This window comes from Acomys russatus, chromosome 18, assembly GCF_903995435.1.
Source record: "Acomys russatus chromosome 18, mAcoRus1.1, whole genome shotgun sequence".
NCBI lineage: Eukaryota > Metazoa > Chordata > Mammalia > Rodentia > Muridae > Acomys > Acomys russatus.
The window spans coordinates 8420469-8434646 of record NC_067154.1 but is presented as its reverse complement, the minus strand read 5'-3'; the positions used below and the strand labels follow the sequence as shown (position 1 = coordinate 8434646).

Here is a 14178-nt window from a genome sequence, read left to right as displayed (position 1 = left end):
GAGCCTTCTTGTGTTTCAGGAATGTCTACTTTACCGTCCAAAGGCTAACCTTGCTCCCGTCTCTGCACTCCTGTACCTCCTGATTTGTGGATTTGGGCAGTGATGGTTGTATGTTTTCCACTTAGAAGGAGGAATGAGTTGCACCGTGTGTGGTCTGTGCTAATATCCCTAAAAGGTCTGGGAGCTTTGAGCTCAGCGGCTGCCTGTTTTTATCGTAAAGGGCGAGCTTCTCAAGCGTCTTGCTGGGGAAGCAAGCCTTCTCTAAGAGACTGCCTTAAAAAAAAAAGAAAAGAAAAAAAAAGAGACTGCCTTACTTTCCTCTATTTTAATGCTTATTACAATCTTAGCTCCTCGCCTACTCTCCTAGGAACAGTATTGGGTCTTTTCTGTATAAACATTTGGCATTGCCTTAACCCATTTAATTTAATAAGGCTTTATTATTTTATGTTTAGAGGCAGGATTCTTCCCACTTCTTATGAGCCTTTGCAGGCCATTTTCAATCAGACCACCACCCTCCTGCTCTACCATTTAAAGTCTGTCAAAAATGCCAGCAGAAGAGAGCCGATTTGCTCCAGGCAGCTTCTCCTAGTCTTTGGTTTCTTGGAGATAGGCTCATGGTCTGAGACTAGAGAAGGTAGTGCGAGTGGCAGGAGCCATGTCGTACATCTACACTAGTGGCGAGAGCCACTGCGCTTTCAAATCTGATGACGTGTGCCAGACTCTTAAGAAGAGCTTGGAGGATGCCTGGCAACATCGGCTGCTTGGACATCACCATGAAATATACTGGGATATGGGAAATCTAAATAGAATTTCTAATCTACCTGCTTTGGGGCTTTGTCCCTTTTATTGTGTAATCTTCAAAGAGCCCTTGCAATGTGCAGAGACCATTCAGGCTAGCAGAGTCCCTGCAGGCTCCTCTCTCAGGTGGAGAACAGGAGATTAATGACTGGCCATAACTAGCTACCTTGAGGAGCTCGGGTTTATGTGGCTAACCTTTGTTAGTTTAGTAAGTCAGTCAGTCTCTCTCTCTCTGTGTCTGTGTCTCTGTCTCTCTCTCTCTCTCTCTCTCTCTCTCTCTCTCTCTCTCTCTCTCATAGGAGAGAACAAGAGAAAGATTGTCTGAAAGATTTCGGGTCATTGAGTTAATTGGTTCCTTTTCAGATGTTGAGAATAAAAGCCTTTCCCCTGCTTCCATGTCATTGTGGTTTTGAGTGAAATATTGCCATCCTTTTAGATCAATGAGATGCAATAAAGTCTCATTTCAGTAGTAAATGAGTGAAACTAATGAATATATTTCCCTGTGTTAGCACTGCAGCATATATCAAACCCTCATGAAGTAGCTGATTAATTAAACCGAAAGTAATTAAAACAGTTTCTTTTAATTTGTCTGTTTTGCTGAATTTTTTATTTTTCTTTTTGCTGATTTTTTTATTAAGTGACATAAGTCATCTCACCTGTTATATCTAATTTTTAAAACTCCGATTTTAGCTTCAAGGGAAGGATTAGCATATTTTGTCCTTCTCATTTCAGGTTGGCTGTGGGAGGATGATGATATGGGCTCAATCTTTATTCAATCCAGTTAGCATTGCTAATGATAAAGGGCAGCCTTGTACCCCAAGAAAAGAAATGTCAGTGAGCAGGAATACACCTCCAGATTTCTAATCCTTTCCTTGTCACCATAAAAATGTCTAAATCACTTACCAAGCTGTTCTTTCCTTGCAGAGAGTATCTGCATGTAAACACTCGCTCATTTGAGCGCCCAGCTCTTCTTCTTCCCCTGCTCCCTTACACTTCCGTCCCTTGTCTTTTTCCTGTTAGAATCCCAGCCTGAGTTCCTGTGTGTTTCCATCCGTGTGAAAGATTGGTTGATTTTTTTCACATTGGAGTAAGCATTTGTGTAGTTGAAACTGTCCCCTTTTTAATTTCCCTTTTCTGTAAACTGTAACAGATAGAGAGGGAAGCCTGTTCATACTGCACTGTGAATTGTTGGGACACGCCTGTGTGACTCAGTCTGCCAGACTGCTGTAACAGATCCCTGAGACTCAAGGAGCAGGAGAGTTTTATTTACTGCAGGTCTAGAAGTGCAGAGCTCAAGACCAAGCTCTGTTGATAACCTAGGGCCTCGAGGCAGCTCGTCCATCTGAGGGGACACCTGTGTGTCTGCCCTTCATGAAGGGCAGAAAAACAAACAGACTCCCTCAAATCCTCTGTAAAGTCCCAAATTCCATTCATGGGATTTCCACCCCACAACTTAATCACCTCCTATGCTGTTGCTCTGGGGATGAAATCTTGACATAAGCATTTGGGCGAGCCGAGCTGCAAATGACCCCATGCAGATGAAGATCAGCCACATCCAAGAAGAGCCTCTGCTGGTCCCTCCCCAGCACAGGTTCCTCCCTTCTGAGCTTCCTCCTGGTGTCCTGACTTTCTTGATATTTCTCCTTCTTTTGCCAACTAATTATGCCTCCCTTCTCGGTATAGTTTAGTGTTCTTGATGTTAGTTTTGAGCAGGTGGAATTACGTTGTGTGTTTTTTCACCCAGCTGCACTTGGTCGGCTTTTCAGTGGTTTGTCAGCGTGTGCTGTGGTTTGTGCCTTGCTGCTGAGAATGTAGGGTCCTTTCTATGGAAAGGTATCCCATGGTTCAATGCAGTCTCACTGGGAGTTTGGATGTAAAGAGGTTCCTGGTGGGGTGGAGTTGTGGCACTCGGCTGGGCTCCTTCTGTGCCAGCTCTCCATGTCTGGCTGTCAGTGCTGTACAGCACAGGTCTTCCAGCGCGTCTTCCAGGCCGCGCTATGTTTGGTTGGTTGTGTATCCTATTGGTGTTTATTCCTGTCTGGTTTACCATGTTGTTTCCCAGGAAGGGCTTTCCCACTTCACCTTTGCTTCTTCAGTTAGTGTGCTGTGCTTGTTTGTTTGTTTCTAATTGGCTCTCAATGACTTTCACCCTCTGACTAGTGTTAGCTTCCAGTACTCTCTCCCTCCTTTTTAAAGGCTGCAGTTGCACGTAGTTTATAGTTTAGACCTATTTACTTGTCCACTGAGTGTCATGCCCTTTCCCCAACATGTACTGTTTCTCCATCGATGTCTTCTTCTGATGGAACCTCCACGCTGCTGATTCTGCTGTCTGATCTACGGCCCGACAGTGCCCTCCTCCTACTTTCTTTCTTTGGTTGGGGTTTTTTTTTTGTTTGTTTGTTTGGCTTGGTTTGGTTGTTTGTGTCTTTCTTTCTTCCTTTCCTCAGTCAAGGTCTCACTATGTATATGTAGCAGTAGCTGGCCTAAAGCTCACAGTGATCTGCCTCCTCTGCCTCTCAAGTGCCCTGACACACCCGGCCTTCATCCTGCTCTGGGTTCCTGTATCTTTTCAGCTCTGTCCTGCCCTGTTTTATGAGTTCCAGCTGACTGCAGACATACTTAGATTCAGCACAGCTCTTCTGCAGCCTTCCACCTGGGGTGCCCGCAGCCCGCTGCCTCTCCCCCTGTTGTCGTAGTTCGGGGTGTACTTGACCGTCTTTGGTGATTGCCCAGCACTTTACACAGAATTTCCTCTCATGCTACTTTAAAAAGTAGCTGGGTTAGTTAGCCGCCTCCAGCGGGGAGTTCTGCTCCCCCTTTCCCAGCCTCTGAGAGTGCTGGTTAGCCTAGGTCATGTGGTGACCCTGCTGCACTCACTCCCCAGCTGAGGAGTGCACTTCTGTGCACACTCACATACAGCTCTTCTGCTGCGTCTCCATCTTGCCCAGGCTCCAAATTCTAGCCCCTGTTCCCTGACCCCTTGAGTCCATGAGGAAGCTCTGTCCATCCGTGGCTCCTGACCGTGCTGCCCTCCTGCACAGGAGGTGCCCAGGTCAGTACAAGCACCCCACCTCCCACCTCATCATTATTGGCCATAAGACTTTGACAGCTTTGGGTTTGAAGCATCTAAAATGTTCCCACATGTTTTCACTGTCCTCAGCTGACCATATGTCCGTGGTAATGGAGCCCAGTTATCTTCTCTATCCAGGCACGAATCTGCTGCCCTTCCACCCTCGTTAAACGCCGCTTTCCATCTTTCCCCTCCTTCTTGTTCTTCCTGCCGTACTCTGAGTTGTCCCTCGCTTTCATGGTGAGGAGCACAGTTTGTCGGGTCTTCTCCTGTAGCTCTCCCTGGGTTAGGTGCAGTCTGCTGACAGCGCTTGTTGCTGCCAGTATCACCCTGCCTTCCTTGAGATTTACTCAGTCTTTCCAAGCCTTGTGTTGAAATGAAACGTGGCTGTTTCTCAGTTTCTCCAGTGATTTGTCACACCACAGACCTTGAGACCTGGACACAGATCCAGAAGGTTGGGGTGGTCGTGACAAGCAGAGTCCTCCCTGTGTTATCACAGAAGGGTGGGGGTGGGGGTGGAAGGGAGCACGTGTGTATGGGCATGGCAGAGGTGGAGGTGCCTGGGTCCAAAGGGCAGTTCTTCCTCTTTTTCATGTGAGCTGAGTTATGGTCCATCGAGAAAATCCCTCCTCCGCCCTGCCAGGTCTCAGACAGCCTGGTGTGTCAGCACTGTGCTGGTTCCATCATTGGTGCACAGGTACTGAGCAGGCGTCACTCCTCCCCCTCTCTGTACTGAAGTGTCATGTTGTTCTTTACTCTCAGTGAAATTAAAGTCACAAAAATTTCCAGTTCGTGATTTATCACTGAGCCTAGAGTGAGGCTTCCAGCCAGTCCTAGCCCCTTCTCCATCCCCAAAACACATGCACAGCCACACCCAGCTTTTAACATGGCTGCCCTTGCTTGTGCTTTTACCCACTCAACTATCTTCCCAGCCCTCAGTAGCATAGAACTTAAGCAACTGGATATGTTCCATTTGTGTCTTAGTTAATTGTTTTAGTCTATACACACACGCGCACACACACACGCGCGCGCACACACACACACACACACACACACACACACACACACCCTTTTCTAGACCTCATTATGCAACCTGTAATTAGCCTCCCTCCCATAGCCAGCGGTTGGGCCAGTTAACAAGGAATCTTGAGCAATGTCCTTCTTTCTCCTTAGAGCAGGCAGAGCTGTGTCTTAAGCTCAGTGGTGCTAACCTAGCTGGGAGAAGGGATCAGAAAACAGGGGGCTTCTCTCCACCTCAGAGCCTGAGAGACTAAGCACATTCAGCAGAGAAAAGGGACCTAAGATGCAGTCACTGCTGGTTTCCAGGCTGCAGGTGCCCTAGGAGGCCGGTGGCTCCTGGCAGCCAGACTTGGAGGTCATCTGTCTGTAGGGCAGGGGCTTCCCCACTACATGCTGAGTAGCCTCTTACCATATGGAGCGAGGCACACACACTCCCTTTAATTTCCACTTTGCCAGGGTCAGCATTCCCTTGAAAGAAGACAGCAGAAGCCATTTTCATAACTGCTTGTAGTGTGCACAATTAAGTCAGTGCAAACACATTTTCCTTCTCTCAAAAGACCTAGGGCTGAAGTGGAGGTCAAGGAGATAACACAGAGCCTGGTCACTAGAGCCACATCTGAGACTGTTGCTAAAGACAGTTTTATGGTGGTCTTTTTCCTCTTGCCTCATTTTGGCATTGTCATAGCTGGCAAAATAGTAAACATAAAAATTTTCACTCCACCCACATGGGTAAGTTCTGACTGGACTAAGTAACCCTGAGGATAAACAAAGGTAGACTTTCGGCTGTGGCTCTCCCCACCTCCTATACCACTATGATTAACTGGAGCTCTTGGTGAGCACCCCAAAGCCTACAGCCGAGAGCACTTGAATCCTGCTCATTCCCAGCCTGGGGATTTGGCAGCAACCCATGCAAGCAATGGAGTGGAGAACTCCCACTTACACAGCCACTTGCACAGCTGTGTGTTTCTTCTGCCAGGGAGAGGCAGCCGTAGTCAGGCTGATCTGGGCCCAGGACAGCCTAGCACGTCAGCACGGTCCAGGAGGCCACTGACGTCAGCTCCAAAGGGTAATTGCTTTCTTCTGGCTGACTAACACGGGGAAAGTTACCGTGACAGAAGATTTTGCCAGAGCCCCACAGAGGCAGAAAGGAGGCAGCAGGGCCTTCACCCAGCCAGGTAATGCCACATTTCTCTTTCCAGCTGTCCCAGGGCAAGCATAATACTGTGCCAGTTTGTCCTGCAGACTGGAGAAATGGGCACGTCTTAACTTCAGGTATCAAGATGCATAAGAAATGCAGGGAGAAGACATTGGAGTTTGGACCAGACAGAGGCCAGACTCTCCACAGCACTCACTCTAAGCTTCTCAGAGACCCAGGAACTGTCTGGGGCTTCTGTGTGTTCCTGGAAACAAAGCTAAGCTGGCCGGAGAGAGCCCTAGTGATGCCCAATGTGTCTCCCAACCTGGTCTCAAGCACCCAGTTCTGTATGCAGTAGAGGCTCCAGGAACAGGAGTCATTGCTGAGAAATGTTCCCATAAGCTCCAGGAAAGCTCATGTCATAACCACACACCTGGCGACTCTGGGCTCTCTTCATCACTCACCTTCTGCTTATCCGGGATTAGCTAGGCCTGGATTATATGAAAACACTTTGGCCAACTACACATCTTAACTAAGCTGCCATCTTACTTTGACAGGAAGCATGCAAACAAGCAGAATTCGTGTGTCTGGGGCCTGAACCTAAGTAGATCTGAAAGGATCATTTGGGACACCCCCAAACAGAAAGTAAGGAGCGAAGCCCCAGGGGTGAGTCAGCCTCTGTGGCAGCTGCATGGTGGCTTGCAGGGTCAGTAGATCTGTGCCTCCACTTCTGGATGCTTTAGACCCTTACAGCATAAACAGGGTCATGGGAAATGGCACGTCTCAGCCAGCAAGGTGGGGATCCATAAGGTTCCAAAGGCTTGCCCCTCCCACCTTCTGTGTGCCATCCTCCCACTGTCTGGCTCACAGTGCCGAGTCAGTTCTCATTTTCTACAGTGCATCCTGCAGAAGCATCTCTCTCTACGTGTACATAACATGAAAATAACGAGCGTGTAATAGGTCCCCAGACATTTACTACATCCTGATTATGTGCTAGTCACTGTAATAACCCCAGTGACAGAAGCCGTTGGCTTAAAGACCTGACACTGCAGGAGGGGAAGCAGAGACACAGTGGAATAGGGCATTCAATACTGAAACATTGTCACTGTGACTAAAGTCTATACTGGTAGCCAGCGGGAGAGGGGTTAATCCTAATAACTGGGGGCTAGCCTCTGGCTAAACCCCCAGGATCTCCAGGACCTGAGCTGGGACTGGAGAGCAAGTGAGCAAGGGCTATGTAGGGGTGGCTGGTAGCAGCATGGTAGATTGGTGGGGTCAGCCTGACCAAATATCATAAGGTCCATATAGGTAGGAGCTAAAGCCAAAGTAAAAGACCTTGTATTATATTTCAGACAGGAGTTCGAGCTTTAGGACCTGCCATTAGTGATCCTAGACTCTGAATTCAGGTTTTTTATGATGGCTTGACCAGTGGGAATTATCTCTTGTTGGCCTCACACACTCAGGCGGGTCACAAGGAAGAACACTGCACTGTGGCTTCCTGCATAGGTCTTACCTGCTCTGGCTGTCACCAAAAGTCATTGCCACCTATAACAAGGCCTTTTGTCTAGTGAGAGTGAGTCAAGCATAGAATTTACTGTTCAGTTTCTGGTGAATGCGGTTCTAGAGGGAGCTGGCAGAGGTGACACCCTGGGTTGTCCTGGGCCTGGCTTCTCAGCCTCCTCCTCTCCTCCCCACTCTGCCTTGGTCTCCTGAATCCTTCATACAGTTTGGACTCTGGAAACACTCTCAAGTATGTATTAAATGGCTGTGCCCCTTGAGGTTTTGTCAGGAGATGTGACATACGTGTAGTAAAGTGAAGTGCCAAGAAGGCGGCTTCATTAGCAAGCATGTGACCCTCTGTAATCACTGCCTGGCTCAGTAGCAGCTTTCTCAGCCCCATGGAGCCCTGACCGCTTACCATCTTTCAAATGCAGCCATTACCTGACTAAATTATGGAGTCTGAATTTTGTGTAAATGCAATGTTTTAGGTCTGGCTCCGTCTGCAGGGTTCTGCTCCACATGGATACAAATCATGGTTGCTTTGTTCACTGCTATATTATATTCCCTTGTGAATATATCCGCCTATAACTGAGAGATTAGACCTCTCTCTTATCTTGACTTGTTGGAATATTATGTCACTGGTTGGGCATAACATTTCTCTTTTGACTAAAGTGGATGTCTGCTGGCTTATAGGGTATGCCTAGAGACTTAGAACTTGGGACAGATTGTCCCTTTGGGGTCTGAGCCTTCCTGTTATCACAGGATCTGAGCTGCCTGTGTCCATTATTCGTGTGTCCATCGTTCCCTTGTCCCACCCCAAGCCCATGTTGGACAGAAGTCGAACTAACAACATGACAAGCAAAGTGTGCAAGGCAGTGTTGTCCCGCGTCCATCCTGACAGCTGCCACCCGCAGGTGCACTTCTGCATCTCCATCATGCACATGGGCCTTAGCTGTCCTCTAACGCTGGAAACATTCTGAAGTAGGTAGAAACAACGTGGGGAGTTCTGCTCCCCAGTGTCTGGGTAAAGATGGAGTACTTAGCTACTGATGTCTAAGGCTGAGGCAGCCTGTGGTGATGTCTAAGGCTGAGGCAGCCTGTAGGGCTGGGCGCTTACTCCACGTCATCTGCTGTAACTCAGTAGTGCCAGAGCTGAGTTAACTTGGAGGATATCAAGCTGGCTTCCATGGAGAACTGTAGACATGTTTGGAAAAGCAGCCTTTCTCCTCACAAACCATGTGTTCCTGTGGGCCAGGGCCATTCCATCAAATCCACTTCCCTAGCGACAGCGGATGAAAGCACCTCAGCTAGCAGCCATGGTTAGCTGTGCACTCATTTCCTGCAGCAGGGCCGAATGACCCAGGCCATGCAGACCCTGAAACACGGTCCGAGCACATCTGTTGTGCCCACGTAAATGTGCATGCTATATACCCTGGTCCTGTGTTAGCAGTTCCAAAAGGCCATTTCTCCCACACAGCAGAGCCCGTGTGTGCATACAGCCAGAAGTCCACACAGTAGAAGCAGGACAAATGTGCTACACCGCGATTTGGTGTGAACATCAATGCATTCTGACTGAGGCACACAGCAAGAGGGGTCCATGGCTGACTTCTGAGCACTACTAAAATGAAGCTGACTAGAGCTCTGGTACTTTGTTTTTTCTGCAGGGGTCGGCACAAGGAATTACTACCGAAAGATGGGCTACCGATTGCAAGGCCCGTACATGGTAAAGATGCTAAGATAATGGCCACACCAATGTCCCTTCATGCAGCGTCCTCTCTGGCAGAAGACAGCAAGTAGGGTCTCTTGACTACCCAGTAGAGGCTGAGCAAATAGGTAGACCTGCACCCCCTCCCCCTGTGGCCGCCAGCTCACAGCGCTAGCCCCTGCTGACAGAGGTCACCCTCTTTGTGTACCCATGGAGTCACTTTTGGGTTTGAGGCTTAAATGATTTTTCCAGTTTCTAAATTCTGCATGAAGGCTCAGGTGACCCATTTGGGCTCAGACACTGTGACAAAAACAAATCAACTCCTTCGGCCATCATCACTTGTGATTGTCATCTGAGGGGCAGCCTCGAGAGAAGATTATTTATATATCCAAAGCTGAAAGCCGGACTGCAGCACAGAAAAGCTGTCAGACGTGATTCTCTAGCCTTTAACTACATGCGCGTTCGCCCTGGAATTGAGAAAATGAGATTTGCACTGAAAATCTCAGTGCCTCTGTTCATGTCTTGAAATGTGCTGTTTTCGGGGAAAGAAGAACTGGGGTTGTAGGTTGTGTTTATAAGCTTGATGCCAGCCTTCACCAGCCCATCCTGTCAGGAGTCTGCCCTGACCTGGCCTATCACGGAAGCCTCTGTCTCACATCTGTGAATGTCTATACACCCATACCCCTAACACCTAGAGGGCAGTGTGAGCTACCTCCAGCATACTGGGCTAGCTCTGTGCCACTCATTCATCTTGTCCTGAGCAGAAATGGTCCAGTGTGCATGGCCAGAGCCTCTCGGCCCTGGTCAAGACTAGTGCATCCTCAGAAGTGTCTCTGCATGTTAATTCTGTAAGGTGAGTGTTGACGGTGCTGCATGGGGACAGTAGGAGTTTGACTAGTGTGTGGAAGCAGGCCTGACTGACCTGCACGGAGGGACGGAGGGCTTTCCATGGGCTCCTTCACCATCCAGCGTGTCCACTGAGGAGCCTGGGCTCTGAGAGAGCCTGCCTCCCCTGGGCATCTGTCATTTCATTTCCAGCAGTGTTTAGTGAAAGTGATTCTGTGAAAAGTCTGAAAAATAAAGTCTTTAGCATAAACAAAGAGTCGCGTGGAGTCTTTTTTCCTTTCCCTGTAAATGTGATGGCATTTGTCAGGGATTTGCAGGTTCCACTCCCCAGCCTGTTTCTCCCAGTGCCATTTCGCTGCACTGCTGAAGGCAGGCAGCAGCAGCTTTCCCAGGGGCACATTGTGGCACTCCAGCCACTTTCCAAAAGTGTAGTTTGGGGAATTTAGCTATTTCTGAGTTATGTATTTCCTTCGTATAGTATTAGGCTAATGAAGCGCACACCCCAGCTTTCACACTCCATAACTAGAGTTGGTGCACGGTTGGCCAGCAGAGGGCTGTGACTCCCTACGTGCAGCATGCCCAGGCACATGTGTGTTGCTGGGCCTCCACTTGCTCACCCACTGAATGAATCAAAACACCCAAAGAAGCCACCGGAAGGCAAGCACGCATGCACAGTACTGTTTTTAAAGATGGCCACTTAGAGCAAGAATTTGAAACACAACTGCCAAGACCCTACCCTTCCCTGTTTATGGACCTCGGTGCTCAACCCCAAAACTCAGCCCCTTCCCAAGTCCCCCTCCACCCACCTTGGCACAAGGCTGCACAAGCCCACAGAAGATGCAAAGCTTTACCAGGTATCACAGCTCCTGACCCAGCCTTTCTTGTGACCGCCAGCGTTCCTGGCCTTTGTAGCACTTGGCATTGCTGCCACCTTGACTTATCCAGCCTTTCAGAGACCTCTGCTGTTCAGGCCAAGGCCACCTCTTGAGGAAGATCAGCTGGCTTGCTTCTGCCATCTTGGCTCAGACCTCCCCAATCTGTGACTCGTTTCTGATCTGCACCGGACACCTTGACCATGGCCTCAGGGCACTCAGGTGGCTCTCCTGAGTTCAGCTTAGGCCTAAGGCACACTGTGGACTAAGGAAATGGCTAAGAGGGTAAAAAGCACTTGTGCAAACCTGGCATCTGAACTGTAGCCCCAGAACCTATGTAAAAAGTCACATGTGGCATCTTTCAGCTGTAATCCCAGTACTCCGGCTGTTGGGAGGCAGAGACGGCAGTTCAGCCAGAAGCTCGGTTAGCCAGCCTGGCGTTTGCATCCCAGCTGAAACCCAAAAGCCCAAACCTCAACAAAGGGGAAGCTGAGAAACGACTCCTCCAGGTTGCCCTCTGACCTCCACACATGCGCCATGGCATGCACACACTGTGCACACACATTTTTAAAATGGAGCCGAATCAAAAGCATACTGAAATTTAAAGCGAAATACACTAAAGCGCATTGTCACGATGCTTGGTGCAGCTCGTTGTTTTATAAATTTGGGGGAAAGTGAGTACTTTTTCTGTTTCCCACCCCTGCTGAACAAAGTGTACTTATAAAAAAAAAAACACATTTTCATCAAAGATGTTCAAGAGCTTTTTTTTTTTTTTTTCAGTTACCACCCAATTAGAAACAAATTTAGTCCTTGACTCACAGAAAGCCTGAGTTATAGGAGGAGCTGGACAGGTCTGGAAACTGCTGGAGAGCTGCAGAGCTCAGGGTGAGTCCTCTCTAGTCTTGGAGCTTCCGGTCTCCTGTGTGTAAACAGGAAATAAGCAGCCACTGCTGCAGGACAGCATGAGAGTCGGTATGATGGTGTCTGTCACAGCTGCCAGGCATTGTGGGAACAGGCAGCTCGCTGATGAAGCTCCACTGTGGTACCCAGAACTGGAAAACCCAATGAGAATAACAACTTGGCTCCCTCCAGGGGCTTTTAGGAGGGTCAGATGGGCCCGTTGTCACCAACTTCTTAGAACCATGCGTATGTGACAAGGCGCAAGACTGTTGTAGCTAATATTTAGCAGGGAACACTGTCAGGCCCACATCTCCTTAGGTGGCACTAGACTCCAGCATTTTGCTGCAAGGACTGAGGTTCCCCAGGTGGTTTCTACGTGTGCATCCCGCATCCTGGGCGCCACCTCTGTCATCCATGTGCACCAAGATACTAGAGGAGCAACAGAAGCATTTGAAAATGGAACTCTCGTTCCCAGGGCTGCCTGGCAAGTTGCCAGGTGTCTACTGTGAAGCCAGCCAGTGTGTCACACTGAGAAGTCCCTTAAGGGCAGTGACAGCATTTTGTGGTTGGAGCACACGTATTTCTATGTAGCAGATGTGGATTGGCCACCTCTGTTGTGGGGAAAAGATCGGTAGTCGTGAGTGAATTTACCTTGTAAGCCAAAATAGAAGGAAAAACCAAGTTTTATTGAGCGCACTGCAGGAGCAGAGGGCTGGACGGACACAAGAGAACTGCGCATGATGCGGGCTGCAGAAGGCTTCGTTTTGAGACGTTTTATATTTGCTCAGTTGCTGGGAGCTCCTTCCTGAGTTGCCTTTCCTGGCACGTGAATGAGGGCGGGCTGCTGTGCGTTTCCCATCCCACTGTCTCCACCCTGCAAGTCAGCATCATCCTGGTTGTCACCTGGTTAGCATTCCCGGTCAGCAGTTAGATCAGAGGGGAGGTTTGTCTGTTTGGGAAATCTGAATTACGCATGTGAAAATTCCCTGACAGGACCCACCCCACTCTTCTGCACTTTGAGTAATGCATGGTCTTGCTCCACGGAGGAGGTCTGCACACCAGCAATATGCATGTGTGTACTCCCGCAAAGGCACTCTTTGGAAACAGGGTCCCTGGTACAGCAGTGTCGCGAGACGGGCCCTGTGAGAGGTGACTTGGTCGTGTGGGCTGTCTTTCTGATGGATTAATATTCTGGCAGGAGTGGGTTGGTTATCACACAGAACAGGGCCTGCTGATACAGGCCACTTGGCTCCCACTCACACAGGTGCTCCCTACAAGACGGCCCCTCAGGTGCAGGCCTTTTAACCTGGGGCACACAGAGCCATAAGAAACCTCTAGGCAAAAAGGTCTGACTCAGTGCTAGAGCACATATTTAAAGACCTGGGTTTGATTCCCCAGCACCACTAAAAAGAAACAAACACATAGGTCAGTGGTTCACCCTCCTAATGCTGGAGCCTTTAATAGTTTCTTGTTTTGTGGTGGCCTCTCGTCATAAAATTATTTTTGTTGCCACTTCATAACTAGCTTTGCTACTGCTAGGAATCACTGAAATAAATATCTGGGTTTTGCGATGGCCTTAGGTGACTCCTGTGAAAGGGTTGTTCGGCCCCCAAAGGGGTCACAACCTATGGATTGACAACTGCTGACATTTGGCCTTCACTGCTCGTAAATTGCCCAGCCTTAAGTCTGATGTTAACACAACATAAAACAATCTGGGACAGGGTTCCGTGGTCTATGAAAACAGGTCTTACGCATCTTAAATCCTTCAGATTCTCACTAATACCTAGAATTGGACATTAAACATGGAGCTGAATGGTCCCCTCCCCCAGGGACTCTGTCACCACGCTTTCCCACCCATGAGCCACCCCTGGGCGGATCATGGGGGAGACCTGTCTAAAGTTTGGCCTTTTGTGTTCCTCGGTAGCAGTATATTCGATTGTGAGCAATCTCATCATAGAAAATGTCAAGCCGCCTGTTTGCTGGAGGCGCTGGAGCGTGAACGTCTGTTATTGAGGTCAGAGGTGACCATACCTTGTCTCTCCCACCCTGAGGTAAGGTGCTACATGAAAGCGTAGTCCGTACCAGCTGAGGCCCTGAAGAGACGTCCGTCCTCCTGTCTCAAGGCCCCGCTCTTGTCTGCATGATTGGAAACTGAGCTCCAGAGAGATTTGACAGTACTAGCAGCCACCGCCAGGGCAAACAGGACACTACCGGACTCTCATCTTCAGGACCCCCATCAACATTTCTGGAAGAACACCCTGGTGTGCAAACTACTCGCCCACCCATATCTACCTGAAAAATGAAAACAAGATGGGGTGGGGGGGGCCTAAGG

The 14178-nt window shown here is 49.0% G+C and overlaps 1 protein-coding gene across 1 annotated transcript in view; it reads left to right on the top strand.

Moving 5' to 3' along the window:
- Elp3 (elongator acetyltransferase complex subunit 3) overlaps positions 1-9294 on the top strand; it is a 60200-nt gene extending 50906 nt beyond the window's left edge. The window contains exon 15 of the mRNA XM_051160725.1: positions 9188-9294. Coding sequence (XP_051016682.1) covers positions 9188-9264 — 77 coding nt within the window. The 3' untranslated portion in view covers positions 9265-9294. The remainder of the gene's footprint in view (positions 1-9187) is intronic.
- Positions 9295-14178: the final 4884 nt, after the last annotated feature.